This window comes from Scleropages formosus, chromosome 8, assembly GCF_900964775.1.
Source record: "Scleropages formosus chromosome 8, fSclFor1.1, whole genome shotgun sequence".
NCBI lineage: Eukaryota > Metazoa > Chordata > Actinopteri > Osteoglossiformes > Osteoglossidae > Scleropages > Scleropages formosus.
Window position 1 is genome coordinate 27,432,850 of NC_041813.1, and position 13,504 is coordinate 27,446,353.

At 45.8% G+C, this 13,504-nt stretch overlaps 1 protein-coding gene across 1 annotated transcript; it reads left to right on the forward strand.

Moving 5' to 3' along the window:
• Window positions 1–182: 182 nt before the first annotated feature.
• On the forward strand, window positions 183–11,730 carry gna13b (guanine nucleotide binding protein (G protein), alpha 13b). Its single transcript, XM_018756880.2, has 4 exons — window positions 183–465; window positions 5,595–5,815; window positions 8,523–8,573; window positions 10,680–11,730. Exons 1-4 carry the CDS (start codon window positions 183–185, stop codon window positions 11,250–11,252), a joined length of 1,128 nt encoding a protein of 375 aa, XP_018612396.2. The 3' UTR covers window positions 11,253–11,730.
• Window positions 11,731–13,504: the final 1,774 nt, after the last annotated feature.

Consider the following 13,504-nt stretch of genomic DNA (forward strand, 5'->3'; position numbering starts at 1 on the left):
GCAGCAGGCCACTGCCTGTCTTCGATCTAATCTCGAGTGTTCACAGTGCGCGGGCACGATGGCGGGCGCGCCCCGGCCCGCTCCGCTCCGCTCCGCCCCGCTCCGCCCCGCCCCGCCCATCATGCTCGATTCAGGGGGCGCGCGCTTGAACACTGCGCTCTATCGATGAAGTTGCTTCAAAGATGGCGGATTTCCTGCCGTCCCGGTCCGTTCTGAAAGTATGTTTCCCCAACTGTCTCCTCACCAGCAGCGAGGTGGAACAGATGAGGAAGTCCAAGGAGATCGACAAGTGCATCTCTCGAGAAAAGACGTATGTGACGCGCCTCGTGAAAATCCTGCTGCTGGGCGCCGGCGAGAGCGGCAAGTCCACTTTCCTCAAGCAGATGCGCATCATACACGGGCAGGACTTCGACCAGCGAGCCAAAGAGGAGTTCCGGGCCACCATCTACAGCAATATTATCAAAGGTGAGCTCGCAAGAGGCGTTCGGTGAGCCGCCGCGTCCTGTGCGCGGCTGCTTTGTTCGCTCGACATGTACTTTTCGTGCTCTGCGGAAAGAAGAGCGTGCGCAGTGGGCTCGGCCGCGCGCTGCGCTCGTGCATCCCCCCACTCGTCTCGAGCCGAGGAGAAACGCCCATGTTATTTGGCAGCAGCAGCGGCGGCGGGCGGTCGGCGAAGTAGCTATTTTCCTCGCGCGACGAACATTCCGCTTGACGAACTCAAGTTCTTGACCAAATAGGCGCTTAGTTTGTGGCGGATTTTAAACACTTCGTGTTCGTTCAGAACGACTAATTTTATATCCAGACTGAGGATTCCTCGTGTTCACGAACAAAGATACCAGCGCTCCGACTCACTGTGACTCTACTGTACGCGTCGTGTGCGTTTCCCCACTCTGTCACGTTACCTTCGTTGGTTGTTTGTATAGTTTACGGACAAATTTACTGTGGCGCTTACCCAGAAAACTTTTTTTTTTGTGTATTTTTTTTTTTTTGCTTCTTCTCATTATATACGAACGAGTTAATACTCGTTGCGTTAGAGTAAGTAGCTTGCTTGCTGGCATAATAGGCGTCTAAAAGCGCTGCATTGTATAACGATGAAATCGGCCGAGTTGTGACAAATCCCCACACAATGGGTCCCTCTGAATCCGATTTACTTTTGTAAACGGTCTGCGCGAGGAAACTGCGCATCACCCAGTTTTTCGCGTGCTTTGCCTCCGGAATCTGGTTGACGGGCGCGTCCACGCGGTGTTTTAGGGGACGTGCGCGCTCTGGCTGCAGGTAGCCCCTCCCCGACAGGTGACCCCCCCCCCTCGTTCCCCAACAACGGCTGTGGCGCACGTGAAAGCAGCGAGCATCGGGCTGCGCGCGCTTGCACGTTAGAACGGGGAACCCCTAGTGACGTATGAGTTGAAGTGTCTGCGACGACGAGTTTCCTTTTGTTTCCTAACTTCCTCTGGAATGTATTAGTGTTTTTGTAATACACAGGGGTGGAAAGGAGCCGATGGCTGCGGTACGTAATCAGGACCGAATGTGGCGCCTCCCCGATGAGGGGAGAACTGACTTTTTGTCATCTGGTCACCTCTTGGTCTCCATTCCGAGTTCAAGTGCTGCATTTGCTCGCTTCCTTTCTTTTGAGGAGACCACGAAAAACAGCGGCGCCCTCGTCGAGCTTCAGGGCTGTCCCTCTTTGGCCTCCCGTCCCAGGTTGGCATTATGCTATCACTGCGTTCAAACTGTCACATGTCTCTGAGTGCTTTTGAAGAGCACCGAGGCCCCAGCTGCCTGACACCGTGTCGCTTCGCCCAGTGTGAGAAGCTCGGCAGAGGGCCCTCATCTGAGCTCGGGTGGGAGGCCACCTGTGAGTGAATGGTGCTCTACTTTCTCGAGGTGCGTGTCGCTTTGAAGGAAATGCATGCGATCGTGAACAACTGAGTCAAATAACCTGAGCCCTGCTGGAGGTTGACTTCGGTCGTCTTGATCTTTATCTGCCGTGACCTGTCTGGTTTGTTGAAGAACTGCAGTGAACTGATTGGTGCGACGTCTTGTTTTTAAGAAACTTTTCCAACATGTACAGTAGGTGGGAGGTACGCATCAGGTCTCTATTTACACATTCACCTTCGTCATCTGTGAATGAAGCGTCAGCCAGGTGCCTTTCAGGGGAAGAAGCAGGTTTGCTAATGAAGGAAAGTCGCAGGGTATTTGTTCTTGGCTGGAAGCAGGGAGCCAATCTGTAGGTTACCAGCTATTGGTAGAGAAGGTCTCCCTAAATATATTGCATCTTATTAAAAATAAAGCATTGTCATTCATTGTTTTGCATATCATGCCTGTTTGGGTGGATGTTTACCAACTCTTTCCATTTCCTACAGTTTTTTTTTCCTTCCCCCACCCCCCTCACTTCTTCCCAGTCCGTATGCTTTGGGATGTGTGTTTGTCGGTGTTTACATGTATGTACTGAAATTCAAACGAGGTCAAAGCTGTATTATTGTGGTAAATGTTAAGTGTGGTAACCTAAGTGCCATTCTGGTTTTGAGGTGAATCTATTTTGACTGTTTCTTCCAGCTCAGTCTTGGTCTTGTTAATGATCCTCAAAGAATGAGATCTTGCAGTTTACATCCTTTGGTTTGTTAATGTAGGTGGAGAGTGTGTCCAGGACTATTCTGGACCGGAATTATTTAATCAGTTGAACAGGCCTTTTTTTTGCTTTATAGAAATGTGTTCTCTTCTTCTGTTCATGTGGTAAACATTGGCTTCCGTTTGTTTGTTTGAACTAATGTATGTGTGTCTGTAAGTATGTATGTGGGGTGCATGGGTGTGTAATGGCAGGTTCTACTCTTACCTTCAGCAGTTCTCAGGTGGTGCCCGGGCACGTGGTATCTGGTCAGCTCACATCTTTCATCTGGAGATCCAAAAGGACTCGTTGCCATTGAATCCCTTCAGCTACTTGGATTGTGTGCCATCCTCTGCTGTTCGCTTGCTTCACCAAATCCCCCCCCCCCCCCCCCCCCCCCCCCCCCTTTTTTTTTTTTTTTTTTTTTGTTGAGTACTTGAAATGTATTCTTGGGCCCAGAGGAGCAGCGCGACTTGTTTATGGCTTAGGTAATTACACTGGAGCGGGAAGCCATTTTCTGTGTTCCATGTGCTGGACGCCTCCGGGGTTACAGCTATGGAATTAATAATTCATGTTGGATGGGTGCATTAGCGCTTGCTAATGCGTGTCGGCGGGACGCCTGTATTGATCCTGCGTTTGAGTTGGTGTTCGTTGGCAGACATGGATGGAAGACCAGCAATCACTGGACTTTGTAAGGTTTTTTTTTTTTTTTGGGCGTCTCCATTCAAATTCTCCTTGCCATAACCGGCCTTTCAGAGCATTCATCCTTGTCTTTGATTCATTCTTGCTGCAAGAACCTGCTGAGGTAGGTTCAACAGAAAGTGTTGTCCACAGCTGACGGCTATGGCAGGAAGACTTGCGCCGCCCGTCCATGTCTGAACATACTGTTTTCCCAGGGCATGTTAGATCGAACCAGTGCTGTGGAGTGAAGCAATTATTAGGTTAATGGAGTCAGTAAAAATGTACCGACTCCAACTCTGACTAAAATACCGTATGTCGACCCCCAAAAATTAGAGGTGTAATATAGGTTTAGGCCTATATTCGCTGTATAAGTAGACTCCCAAAATATTGTGTAACTTCTGGGTAGTGCTGTGGAAGTGGAGTCGGAAGCGATTATTGGGTTACTGGTGTTGGAGTCAAAGATTTTGTGTACCGATTCTACAGCTCTGGATCGAACGCCTCGGTCAGCAGCCCCAAAACCAGGTGACTTTCATTAAAGGTTTTCACTTGGAACAACCTTTGGTTTTGAAAGGATGTTGTACGGCCTATGGACAGGTAGTCATGTAAAATGACAATTTAAGCTGTTAGTGGCCAACAACGCTAAGGTGCTGTGTACAGTGTTTGTTGAGCAACTTGCAATGGCTTACCCTTTCACACAGCAGGGGAAGAGTGGTTCAAGGAAAGTACCACAGTAAAAGCAGAGACTCAAGTCCAGGTCTTTCATGTGGGGCGCAGAAGCTCTAATCGCTATGCTACCTTCTGCCCCATGTAAGAGATGGGGAGAACCCTACGCGGATGGGTTCGCGGTGTCAATGATTTTTGGTCCGACAGGAGTTGCTCAGTAAACGTGGGACACATGAACAGTGGTTAGAGTCGGATGACCACGTGCTGCTTCCTGCCCCACTTGTGTGGGTGATGGTCTTTGGTAACATGCTGTGATACGCCACATAGACGGCCGGGAAAGCAGGCGCATGTCGCTGCTATTCAAGCACTTACCTGTGGTTTTGTGAAGCTGTGTATCTTTTGTTGTTACCAAGGTGGGGGAAAGTCAGTTCAGAATTTGTGGGTACTTCTCAGTGTTTGAAGTTGCCCAGCTAAGGAAACTGTAGACAGTCACAATGTAATATTGGAAGGTGTAAATAAACTTCATTCCTTAGTGTCATCTTTAAAAGTTTTCACCGGTAACCATGTGTCTCCCATGGACCACCCTGCACGTTCAGTCTGTTGTGGGAGGAATAAAGGGCAGTGACACCAACAATTTGCATGAAAGGCGTTGCTGGACCTGAACATCTCAGGTTTTCTTTGGGAGCGAGTGGCCTCCACCGTGTTCGCAGAGCGAAAGCAGGATTCTGATTAGCCCTGCCTCTTTCTCACCGTCCCTCCCTGCCCCCGCTTCCTGAACGAGTGTTTTGATGAACTCGTGCAAGTGTTGGCGCTGGCGGTCCGCAGGGTCTCGGCAGGTCGGAGGAGCGGTGCTCTGTTTCCGTTGAGTGTCCTTCTCGCTGCTTTTGGTTGTACTCGGTCTGCAGCTGGTTGAATGTAAGGATGGCACAGGCCGCCTGTGGAGCACCCCTCTCTTCTCCTGTACTCGCGAGGTTACTCTGGGATAGTCTACAAAAGTGTGGCAGCTGTGGGTTCACGGTTTTATTTGGGCGTTTGGTTGCTGTCATTGCAGGACGACTGGAAGCCATCCTTGGGTGAAAAGTTGAACCCTGGTTCCTTGAGCCCCCTGCATCTTCGTTGGTGTACTCCTGTTGAGCCAGCACTTTTGTGGATTCTCAGGAAAGGCCGCGCTATCTTTAAGTGTGCGACCCAGTCACTTTCCTACCCTGTAAGCGAGTCAGATCGGTTCTTTGCTCTAAGGGAACGAGACTGGGGCTCGCGCATAAAGGCTGTGCTTGGTTTCCCGGGGTGCTGTTAAGTGGGCGTGAGGGACCACGCTCCCTTTGTCATGCAAGGGTGAAGGATATATGGGGGATTGCAGTTTCCCCTACATGTTTGATGAAGACTCTTTACGCCATAAGCAGAAACTGACTGTAAAATGCCTGTCGCCAGTGATAAGCAGAGCTCTTTGTTCGCTGAGCTAATATGTGCAAGTCAAGAATGAATGTGTGCAAGTTAATGAATATGCAAATGAATGTATGAACAATTCATATTTCATACATGAGCAGCAGCTCCTTCACTTGTATATGTTTCTGAAAGAAACTTCTAACTGCAGGGCTTCCTTGTTGGCTAAATACCTGTGTCACCTTGTATGTCTTGTGGGCAGGGATCCGGGTGCTGGTAGATGCGCGTTCTAAGCTGCACATACCCTGGGGGGACCCGTCCAATGAGACACACGGCGAGACCATGATGGCGTTTGACACGCGAGCCGTTCCAGCCTCCGGAGTGGAGACCAAGGTGTTCCTGCAGCTGCTGCCGTCTATCCGTTCACTGTGGGCAGACAGCGGCGTCCAGAACGCTTACGACCGCCGTCGTGAGTTTCAGCTGGTGAGTAACGAGCACAATTTTTTTTTGTGTTATAATAATGAAAATTTTTTTTTGTGTACATTTGCCTGTAAATGTTTTATTTTAAATATGTGTACATGACTAGATAATTATAAGTAAGGTTGTTGTGGTGCATCTTTTCCTTTTGTTAGAAGGGCACCTGCTTTCCCGTGAGCAGCACCAAGGATATGTAGTAATTTCTTTACAAGGAAAGTAAACTGGCAAGTGTGTGGTTGGTGCACATTTTGCAGGACTGGGTGTGTCTGACTCAAGTTTCTCTTGTATGTTTTTGTCATTAAATCCTCAGTACGCTCGTGCTGTCTGTCATTAGCAGTCAGTATCAAAATAAACCTGTTGCTTCAAAGACGCTGTCAGTGCTTGGCAAGATCACCTTTAACCTCAATAACAAAATGGTGTTTGAATGCGGGCAAGCCTGCTCAGGGCATCGTGTCCTGTGTTCTGAAACTTGTTCAGCTTTGAAGTTAACATGTCCAATAGCATTTAATTGTTTCATAATCTCTCCTAAAGTCATTGCGGTGGATTTGTCATGCAGATCAGACCAAATGTCTGACCAGACTTTAAATGTAAAGTAATAAAGATGTACCAATCTTTAATTAGAAGAATTATGACTTTTTTCTGACTTGATTCTGAGATTTTGTCTCAAAGGCGTGAAACCCTGTATGGACACTGGGTGGGCATAGATCCAGCGAGTGGCGTGTCAGTGATTGGACCCAAACACATCCATCTAAGGCTGTGATATTTGCTGTTTAGCTCTATAGGCCCCTAGGCATACCTCATCATGTAAGGAACAGAAAGGGTGCTGGCTTGGGCAAGAAGAAACAAGCCCCCCAGGGCTCTTCTCATAACTGAGCAACACTGCTTTTGCCCTAGGGCTGCTTTTGTGTTCTGCTGGTTTCCTTCTCAAAAAAAAAAAGAAAAAGGATGCTCCAAACCTACTTGAGCATGACTGTCATTTAGAGATGTGAGAGTGGCTGGGAAGCTCTTTATCCTTTAATCTGCAAGCAAAGTATTCCTCCTTCCTGGTTTGACAAGGCTCTGCTCCCGGCTTATGCCGGCTGTGGTATGTGGCTCGCATGCAGCCGAGCTGTGAAAAACAAGATTTGTCCTTTGTTCCCTGGGGTGACTGGCCCGACTTCACCCCTCTGTTGCACAAAGCTAATCCAGATCATCAGACCCGTGGTGCTGAGCCCTGAGGAACGCCGATGCTTTGCTGGCACTAGGGTGGAGCAGAGTGCTGTGCTCTCTTGGCGATGCAAAGTTTGGAATCGTTGTTGTCAAATTTTTTTTTTTTTTTTTTTCTTGTCTACAGTGTGTTGTAGCAATTGTGGTGTTCTTCAGGTTTCATTAATCAGTGCTACTGTATCTTGACCACTGGCCTTATACTGGGTTAGACTGAGAATAAGAGTGCTAGTATAAACCTGTCACCCTGAGAAATGCCACCCTATGTAACATTTCAATATAAGACTTCCCCAGTAAAACAACTCCTTTTATGAGAGGCTTTACTTTGAAAGAAAAGAAGTCATTTGTACGCTGAAACTTGTGTGGCTATCATGTTTACGAGAAACATTTTATACTGGTCCAAAAACTAATTATGTGTGAAAATATGCGGCTCCGTGATGTCTGCCTTTTGTAGTGCCGTACAACATTCTCCTCCGCCAACTCCGGTAATGGCTTCTCCTGCACGTACTGTATTAGTTTTCAAGTAGCTGTGTGCCAACCTGTAAGCATCTATGAGAAATCTGGTGACTCTGTCTTCCATCACAATAATGATATTTAAAGCAAAAATTTTTAAAGAAAGTGCGACAAGATGTAGGCTCCCCTCCCCCGAACAAATGTATCATATGTGTGAACGTGTGAATCTTAAACCTGGATTTAAAGATGTTCAAAGGAGTTCTGCTATTCTGGACTTGGGTTTTAAATTTAAAACCCTTCAGTGGCTGAAAGATAATGTTGAAGCTTGTCCTGTGTTAGAGTGACCCTTTTGGCTGTCTCTCTGAACAAGATCTCAGATTGAAATGGAACATTTACCAAGCTCAGCTGCTTCCGTTACACTCACTGTGTAGGTGTGTTAAACTGTAAGCTTTACTGTAAAGAGTGGGCCAGGATGTTTTTAGCACCCAAGTATGAGGAGTTTTTCCTCCTTAAAACACAAAGTGCTGGTGTAAGCATGCACCCTGCTTTTCCCTGAAATGGGTGGGGTACCGTGGCATTTCGCCACACGTATCTGATTCTCACCTGAGGAATAGGTGCAATTTGAAACGTGTGCTGGGTGTGTTCCCTGTTTGATTTCAGCGCTGTCTGCTGCACGTAGCATGGATCGGAGTGTGAACAGTCTCAGCTGTCCCGAATAGCTCGAGAAATTTCTGGTATCCTGGGACAGAGGAAGTTGGCAGGGATGCTATAACACATCTGGTGTCTGAATGTAATCTCCCTTGGCTTACTGATGCAAGACACTCTGACATGGAATGGCCCATTGTGCTGCTCGCTACAGATGGCTATTGCAGATCGTCCGAGTCCTTTCCGTGCCCTCTTAGTCACAATGTTTGGCAGCAGGGCTGTTCTCAGAAAGGAGTTGTTGTATTTAGGCTCAAATTAGGGGTTGGTTATTGCATTGGACAAAGTTGTATCAGGGATGGATAAATGTAACATAACCATACCTAACACCTTTTTTTCTTTATTCTTTTCACAGGGAGAATCGGTGAAATATTTCTTGGACAGCTTGGACAAAATAGGGCAACCGGTAGGTCTTTGGTTGTTTCTAGTATAAAATGTGAACGTATAAGAAATGGTTTATGTACTGTCTTTTTTTTCCTATTACATTTATAAACAGCTGTTAGAATCATAATGCAGAAATAATCCTCTGGTTCCACTCCATCCATTTTTTTTTTTTACTGTCTTGTCCCATTTTTCCAGTACATGTTTTCACTCTGCTGCTCTTGGATTTACTTTTCTATTTTGTCAGCATCCCCATTTCTATATTTTGTCACGTGCTGATGTAGCACTTTCGATCATAGGACTGACTTAATTTCCCTGCGTAATTTACTTTTCCACAAGTGTAAACGGATCATGAAATATAAGGTGTTGAGATGCCCTTGGTAGATGTTCCCTGTGCTAGCAGTCAAGGTGCATCTTGACTGAAGAAAAGTTGTAGTAAAATGCACTTTACAAAGCAAGCTGTAAAGTGCTTTTGCAATGCATGATGAGGAAGAGCAGAAAATATTCTCTAATGCTTTCAAAGTAGTCATCAGTTTAATCTGGCATTTTCTACTCAAGTTCTGTTGTAGAGAAAATAGGGCAATGATCAGGGGTGCCTTGAATACAACCAAGCATAACAGGGTGTGGGCTGTTACTGTTTTTTAATACTTTCTCTGATAATGGAGTGCTTGGTTGGATGCAGAGGTATGGAACTGGCTCTCCTGCCTGAAGTGATTGTGATCAGGGAGAATATCACAAAGATCTTTTACAGCTTTTAAACTGATGAGTAATAGTTGATCTCTAATTCCAAATTTGGCAGGAAGTCAATATAGAGATGCAATTACAGGACTGATATTGATGTGTCCAGTGAGACCTGTTGTAGCTCAAGTTCCATACCACTTTGAATACACTTCAGGGAAACATTTGATCATCCAGACAGCAGAGCGTAGTAGTAATGTAACCTTAATGTAGTAATGTAATCCTAAACAACTTTTAAGTATCGTACAGAGACTGTGTCACTGGCTGTGTATTCCACAGCTGAAAGAAAAGTATAAATTTATTACACAAGTAATGAGATCCATATTTGTTTATTTTTGCCTTTGATTGGCAAATTTAAATTGTCATCAGACTTACTGTCTAAATTGTTTGGGACAAACCGGCAGCATGTGTCACCTGTTCAGTCCAAATCCAAACAGTTAGAGGAGTGAGAGTAATGTATTTTGTAAGACATAGAGTTCGGCGTCTTGAGCATAGCTAGCGCTAGAGTTCACGCCATGTATGCCGCACATATCCATAAGGTATCCTTCTAAGAAGGATAAGCATAACACCCTGAAAACAGAGCCCTGCAGTATAGTGACCTTAGTCAATTTTATAGAAGATAAATCTCAGGTTTTACTTGTCTTTTAATAGACCTGAAAATGATGTTGGGCTGGAAGTGTACAAACTCCCACAATAAACCTGGCTGTATGTCCAGGGTCCTGTACTGAGTAGCAGCAGTGCTTGTAAGTTCAGCTACAGTATCATTACAGATGGTGTTTGGCAGCAGTCCCAGCATGCGAAATGAAGTAGCTGCCGTTGTTGTGGTTCGGCTGGTTTTGTTGGAAAAGGCGAAAGTGAAAAAGCTAAGACGGACAACTAAGATATAAAGGAAAGCAGAAATTAAAAAAAAAATTGATGAAATGAAATGGAAAACCCTCAGAGCTTTTGGTAAACTTTTAAACCGATGTAATTACCATATTTTACAAACCTGGTAAACGTTCAGAGTTTTTAAAGTTCAGTTTAAACGGAAATTAAATTATAAACAGGTGTTTGTCTGAATGTTCATGTAACTTACTGTAGATTCTTGGTGTCTTTAAACACAAGACATGATGCAAGGCTGAAGATGTAAGAACTTATGCACCTTCTCTAGTATACTAGAGCAAGGCCCTTACCTTGAATTACAGTAAAAATGGCTTTGCTATATAAATGGATAAATCATTGAAAATAGCTAACATTGTGACTTTGGAGAAAAGCAACAGGTACATAAATGTAAATGTGAAACGGCTCTAATACATTTAATACCGTTAGCAGACTCTCTTCAGTGCATGTGTTCATGAATAGATTTAAATTTGTGATAATTTAAACTCACCCTTTTTGTACACCAACCCCCCAGGACTACCTGCCAACTCAACAAGACATCCTTCTTGCCCGTCGGCCCACCAAGGGCATCCACGAGTACGACTTTGAGATCAAGAATGTGCCTTTCAAGATGGTGGATGTGGGTGGCCAACGTTCAGAGCGCCGGCGATGGTTTGAGTGCTTCGACAGCGTGACCTCCATACTCTTCCTAGTGTCCTCCAGCGAATTTGACCAAGTACTGATGGAGGACCGACAGACCAACCGCCTCACGGAGTCCCTCAACATCTTTGAGACCATCGTCAACAACCGCGTCTTCAGCAACGTCTCCATTATCCTCTTCCTTAACAAGACGGACTTACTGGAGGAGAAGGTGCGAACTGTCGCCATTAAGGACTACTTTCCCGAATACGAAGGGGAGCCTCACAACCTGGCTGACGTGCAGAAGTTCCTGGTGGAGTGCTTCCGAAGTAAGCGCCGGGACCAGCCGCAGAAGCCTCTGTACCACCACTTCACCACTGCTATCAACACGGAGAACATCCGCCTGGTGTTCCGCGATGTCAAGGACACCATTCTGCATGACAACCTCAAACAGCTGATGCTGCAGTGATGCTGCCAAGGATTCCCCACCCCTAGTTGCCTCTTTGCCCCCTTAAAAGTTTTTGCTCGGTCTGTTAGTAACCCCTTACAGTTGTTTGATACGGGTGGGAAGAGCTGAAGCAGGTTGGTAGGAATGCAATGTGGAACGCTGCTGCAGCTGCATGTTGCATAGGATCATGACATCATGATGCCCAATGCCTTACAACAAAGAATGGGATGGGAGGGAGTGTGGCGGCAGGTTTCAGTTTATCGTGTTCGTCATGGCCACCGTGTGTTGTTCATGTTTCCTTTTGGTGTAATGCCACAGCCCCGCAGTCCAGGAAAAAGGTGTTCTTCTGTAACTAAGCTGTAGGTAGAGTCTCAAAACCTTCCCCACTTGACAGTTGAACGAGTTGGCAGATGATGCCCCACTGGTCTCCTCAGCACAGAACTGTTTTATAATATCCAGCATACCCAGGGCTGGAATTTTTTTTTTTTTTTTTTTTTTTTTTTTTTTTTTTAAGAAGGCTGTGTCACACATGGGACTTTTTCTGGCCTAAAAGTTTTTAACAATAGTTTTTTAATCAGTCCTGTTTTTTTAAGTTTTTCTTTTTGTGTATAAGTATATACAGTATATATATATATATTTCTTGGATGATTTCTTAAATTATATTTCATTGATTTATATACTGTCTTTTTTTTTTTTTAGCAGCACCGCTTGTGGATGTGCCTGGCCCAAAGTGAAGGAGCGGGAAGGCCCACACATGTGTATGCGTGCAGGAAAATAAATCCACATAGACACACGTGTGCACACCTACGAACAGCTTAAGTTCCGGTCTCCAGAGGAACTTTCTTAGCTATACATGGAATAATCTCAGGGCTGACATTAGACCACTTAAAAAAAAAAAAGAGGAAAAACATGAACCATGTAGTTGTGCACTAAAAACTGAGTCTCCAAAGTTGTTGTAGGTGCAAGCTGGTAAATCCAGGTACCGAACCGACTCGCCTTGCTTCTGCCCCGTTTTGGTCCGGAAGGAAGTTCTTGCAGTTATTACACTTTAGTGGTCCTGGATACTGCCGGCCATGTGTTTTGAGGCCAGGAGATCATAGGAAAAGGCACAAGCATGCCCCCACACCCCCCGCCGTGCATGTCAGTGGTGAAGGGTACGAAGGGCACCCTCTGTAATTTGGTTTGTCACGTGCTCTCTTTAGATGGTTCTGCACTTCTGTATCATCACTCCATTAATGCAGTTTTGTTCAGTATTTTGCGTGTTTGTGTACATTTTACCAAATTGCACACTCAGAAACCATGTATTTAACAGTCTGAATTCACATTGTACTTACCACACAGCGATAAAACCATTCCAGATGTTAACTTTGTGTTGCATTTAGTCTTAAAATCCTGACTTTTTTTAAAAAAAAAATTTTGGGACTTTTTCCCCCCCCTCTTTGAGATTAGTTGTATTGAATTCCAGAACTGTATTTGCCTGGTGTTTTCCTGTCTGGCATACAGCAGCTAAGAGGATGACAAGCTTCTCAGACCCGCCAGTTTGCCATGTACAAGTGCTTGAGTATCCATTCAGACAATTTCCAGGCCCCTTGAAGGCTGCTGTTTGTCTGAAGCTGGTGTAGAATCCCAGTCTGTTTTAAACCTTCCCTTCACCCAGCAGAGAAAGGGTTGAATGTCACGGTCCAGACTGGGACCATGATCTAAGAAAGAGAGCTCAAATCTGCAGCTCCTAAAGAGCTTCTTAACCAAGTGTCAAGAGATTGTTTTGCAGAAAAGCTGAGGTCAGGATATCGTACTGTAACTGGGATGTGTGGCCAACATCTCGGTACGCTGACCGTTACTTCTCAGTACTGTGATACCTTGGAAGAGTAAAACATGGGCAGCGAGTAGGTGAGCAAGAGTGGCAGTGCAGGAGAAAACTGGGCCAGGCGGTCATCCCTAGTGGGCGTGAGTGAGGGTCGCTTGAGGACATCGGTCCGCATTTAGGTGCGGGCACTGGGCACTTCTGTCAGCGCCACACCTGAGGACCGAAAGGTATGCTTTACTTCAGGCTCGACACTGTAAGACCCAGTGGGGTGGGACTTGTGGCTGTGAGGAGAGGGGTATTGTCCTGGTGGGCAAGAGCCGCTCGGATGGAGATGCCGGGTTCAGGTAGAAGAGAGAGACTGACAGTATTTTGAATAAATCTCACCCCCATTTGTATCTGGTGGATTGTTGGTAATGGCAGTAAGAGGAGATTCCTTTGTATAAAGCAGTCAAATTTGAGTGTTAAT

What these genes read in the sequence shown, in the direction of transcription:
- gna13b (XM_018756880.2), top strand. Translation starts at nt 183, where the DNA reads ATGGCGGATTTCCTGCCGTCCCGGTCCGTTCTGAAAGTATGTTTCCCC. An exon ending in CTACAGCAATATTATCAAAG is followed by an intron (nt 466 to 5,594) that starts GTGAGCTCGCAA and finishes TCTTGTGGGCAG; the next exon opens with GGATCCGGGTGCTGGTAGAT. An exon ending in GCCGTCGTGAGTTTCAGCTG is followed by an intron (nt 5,816 to 8,522) that starts GTGAGTAACGAG and finishes TTCTTTTCACAG; the next exon opens with GGAGAATCGGTGAAATATTT.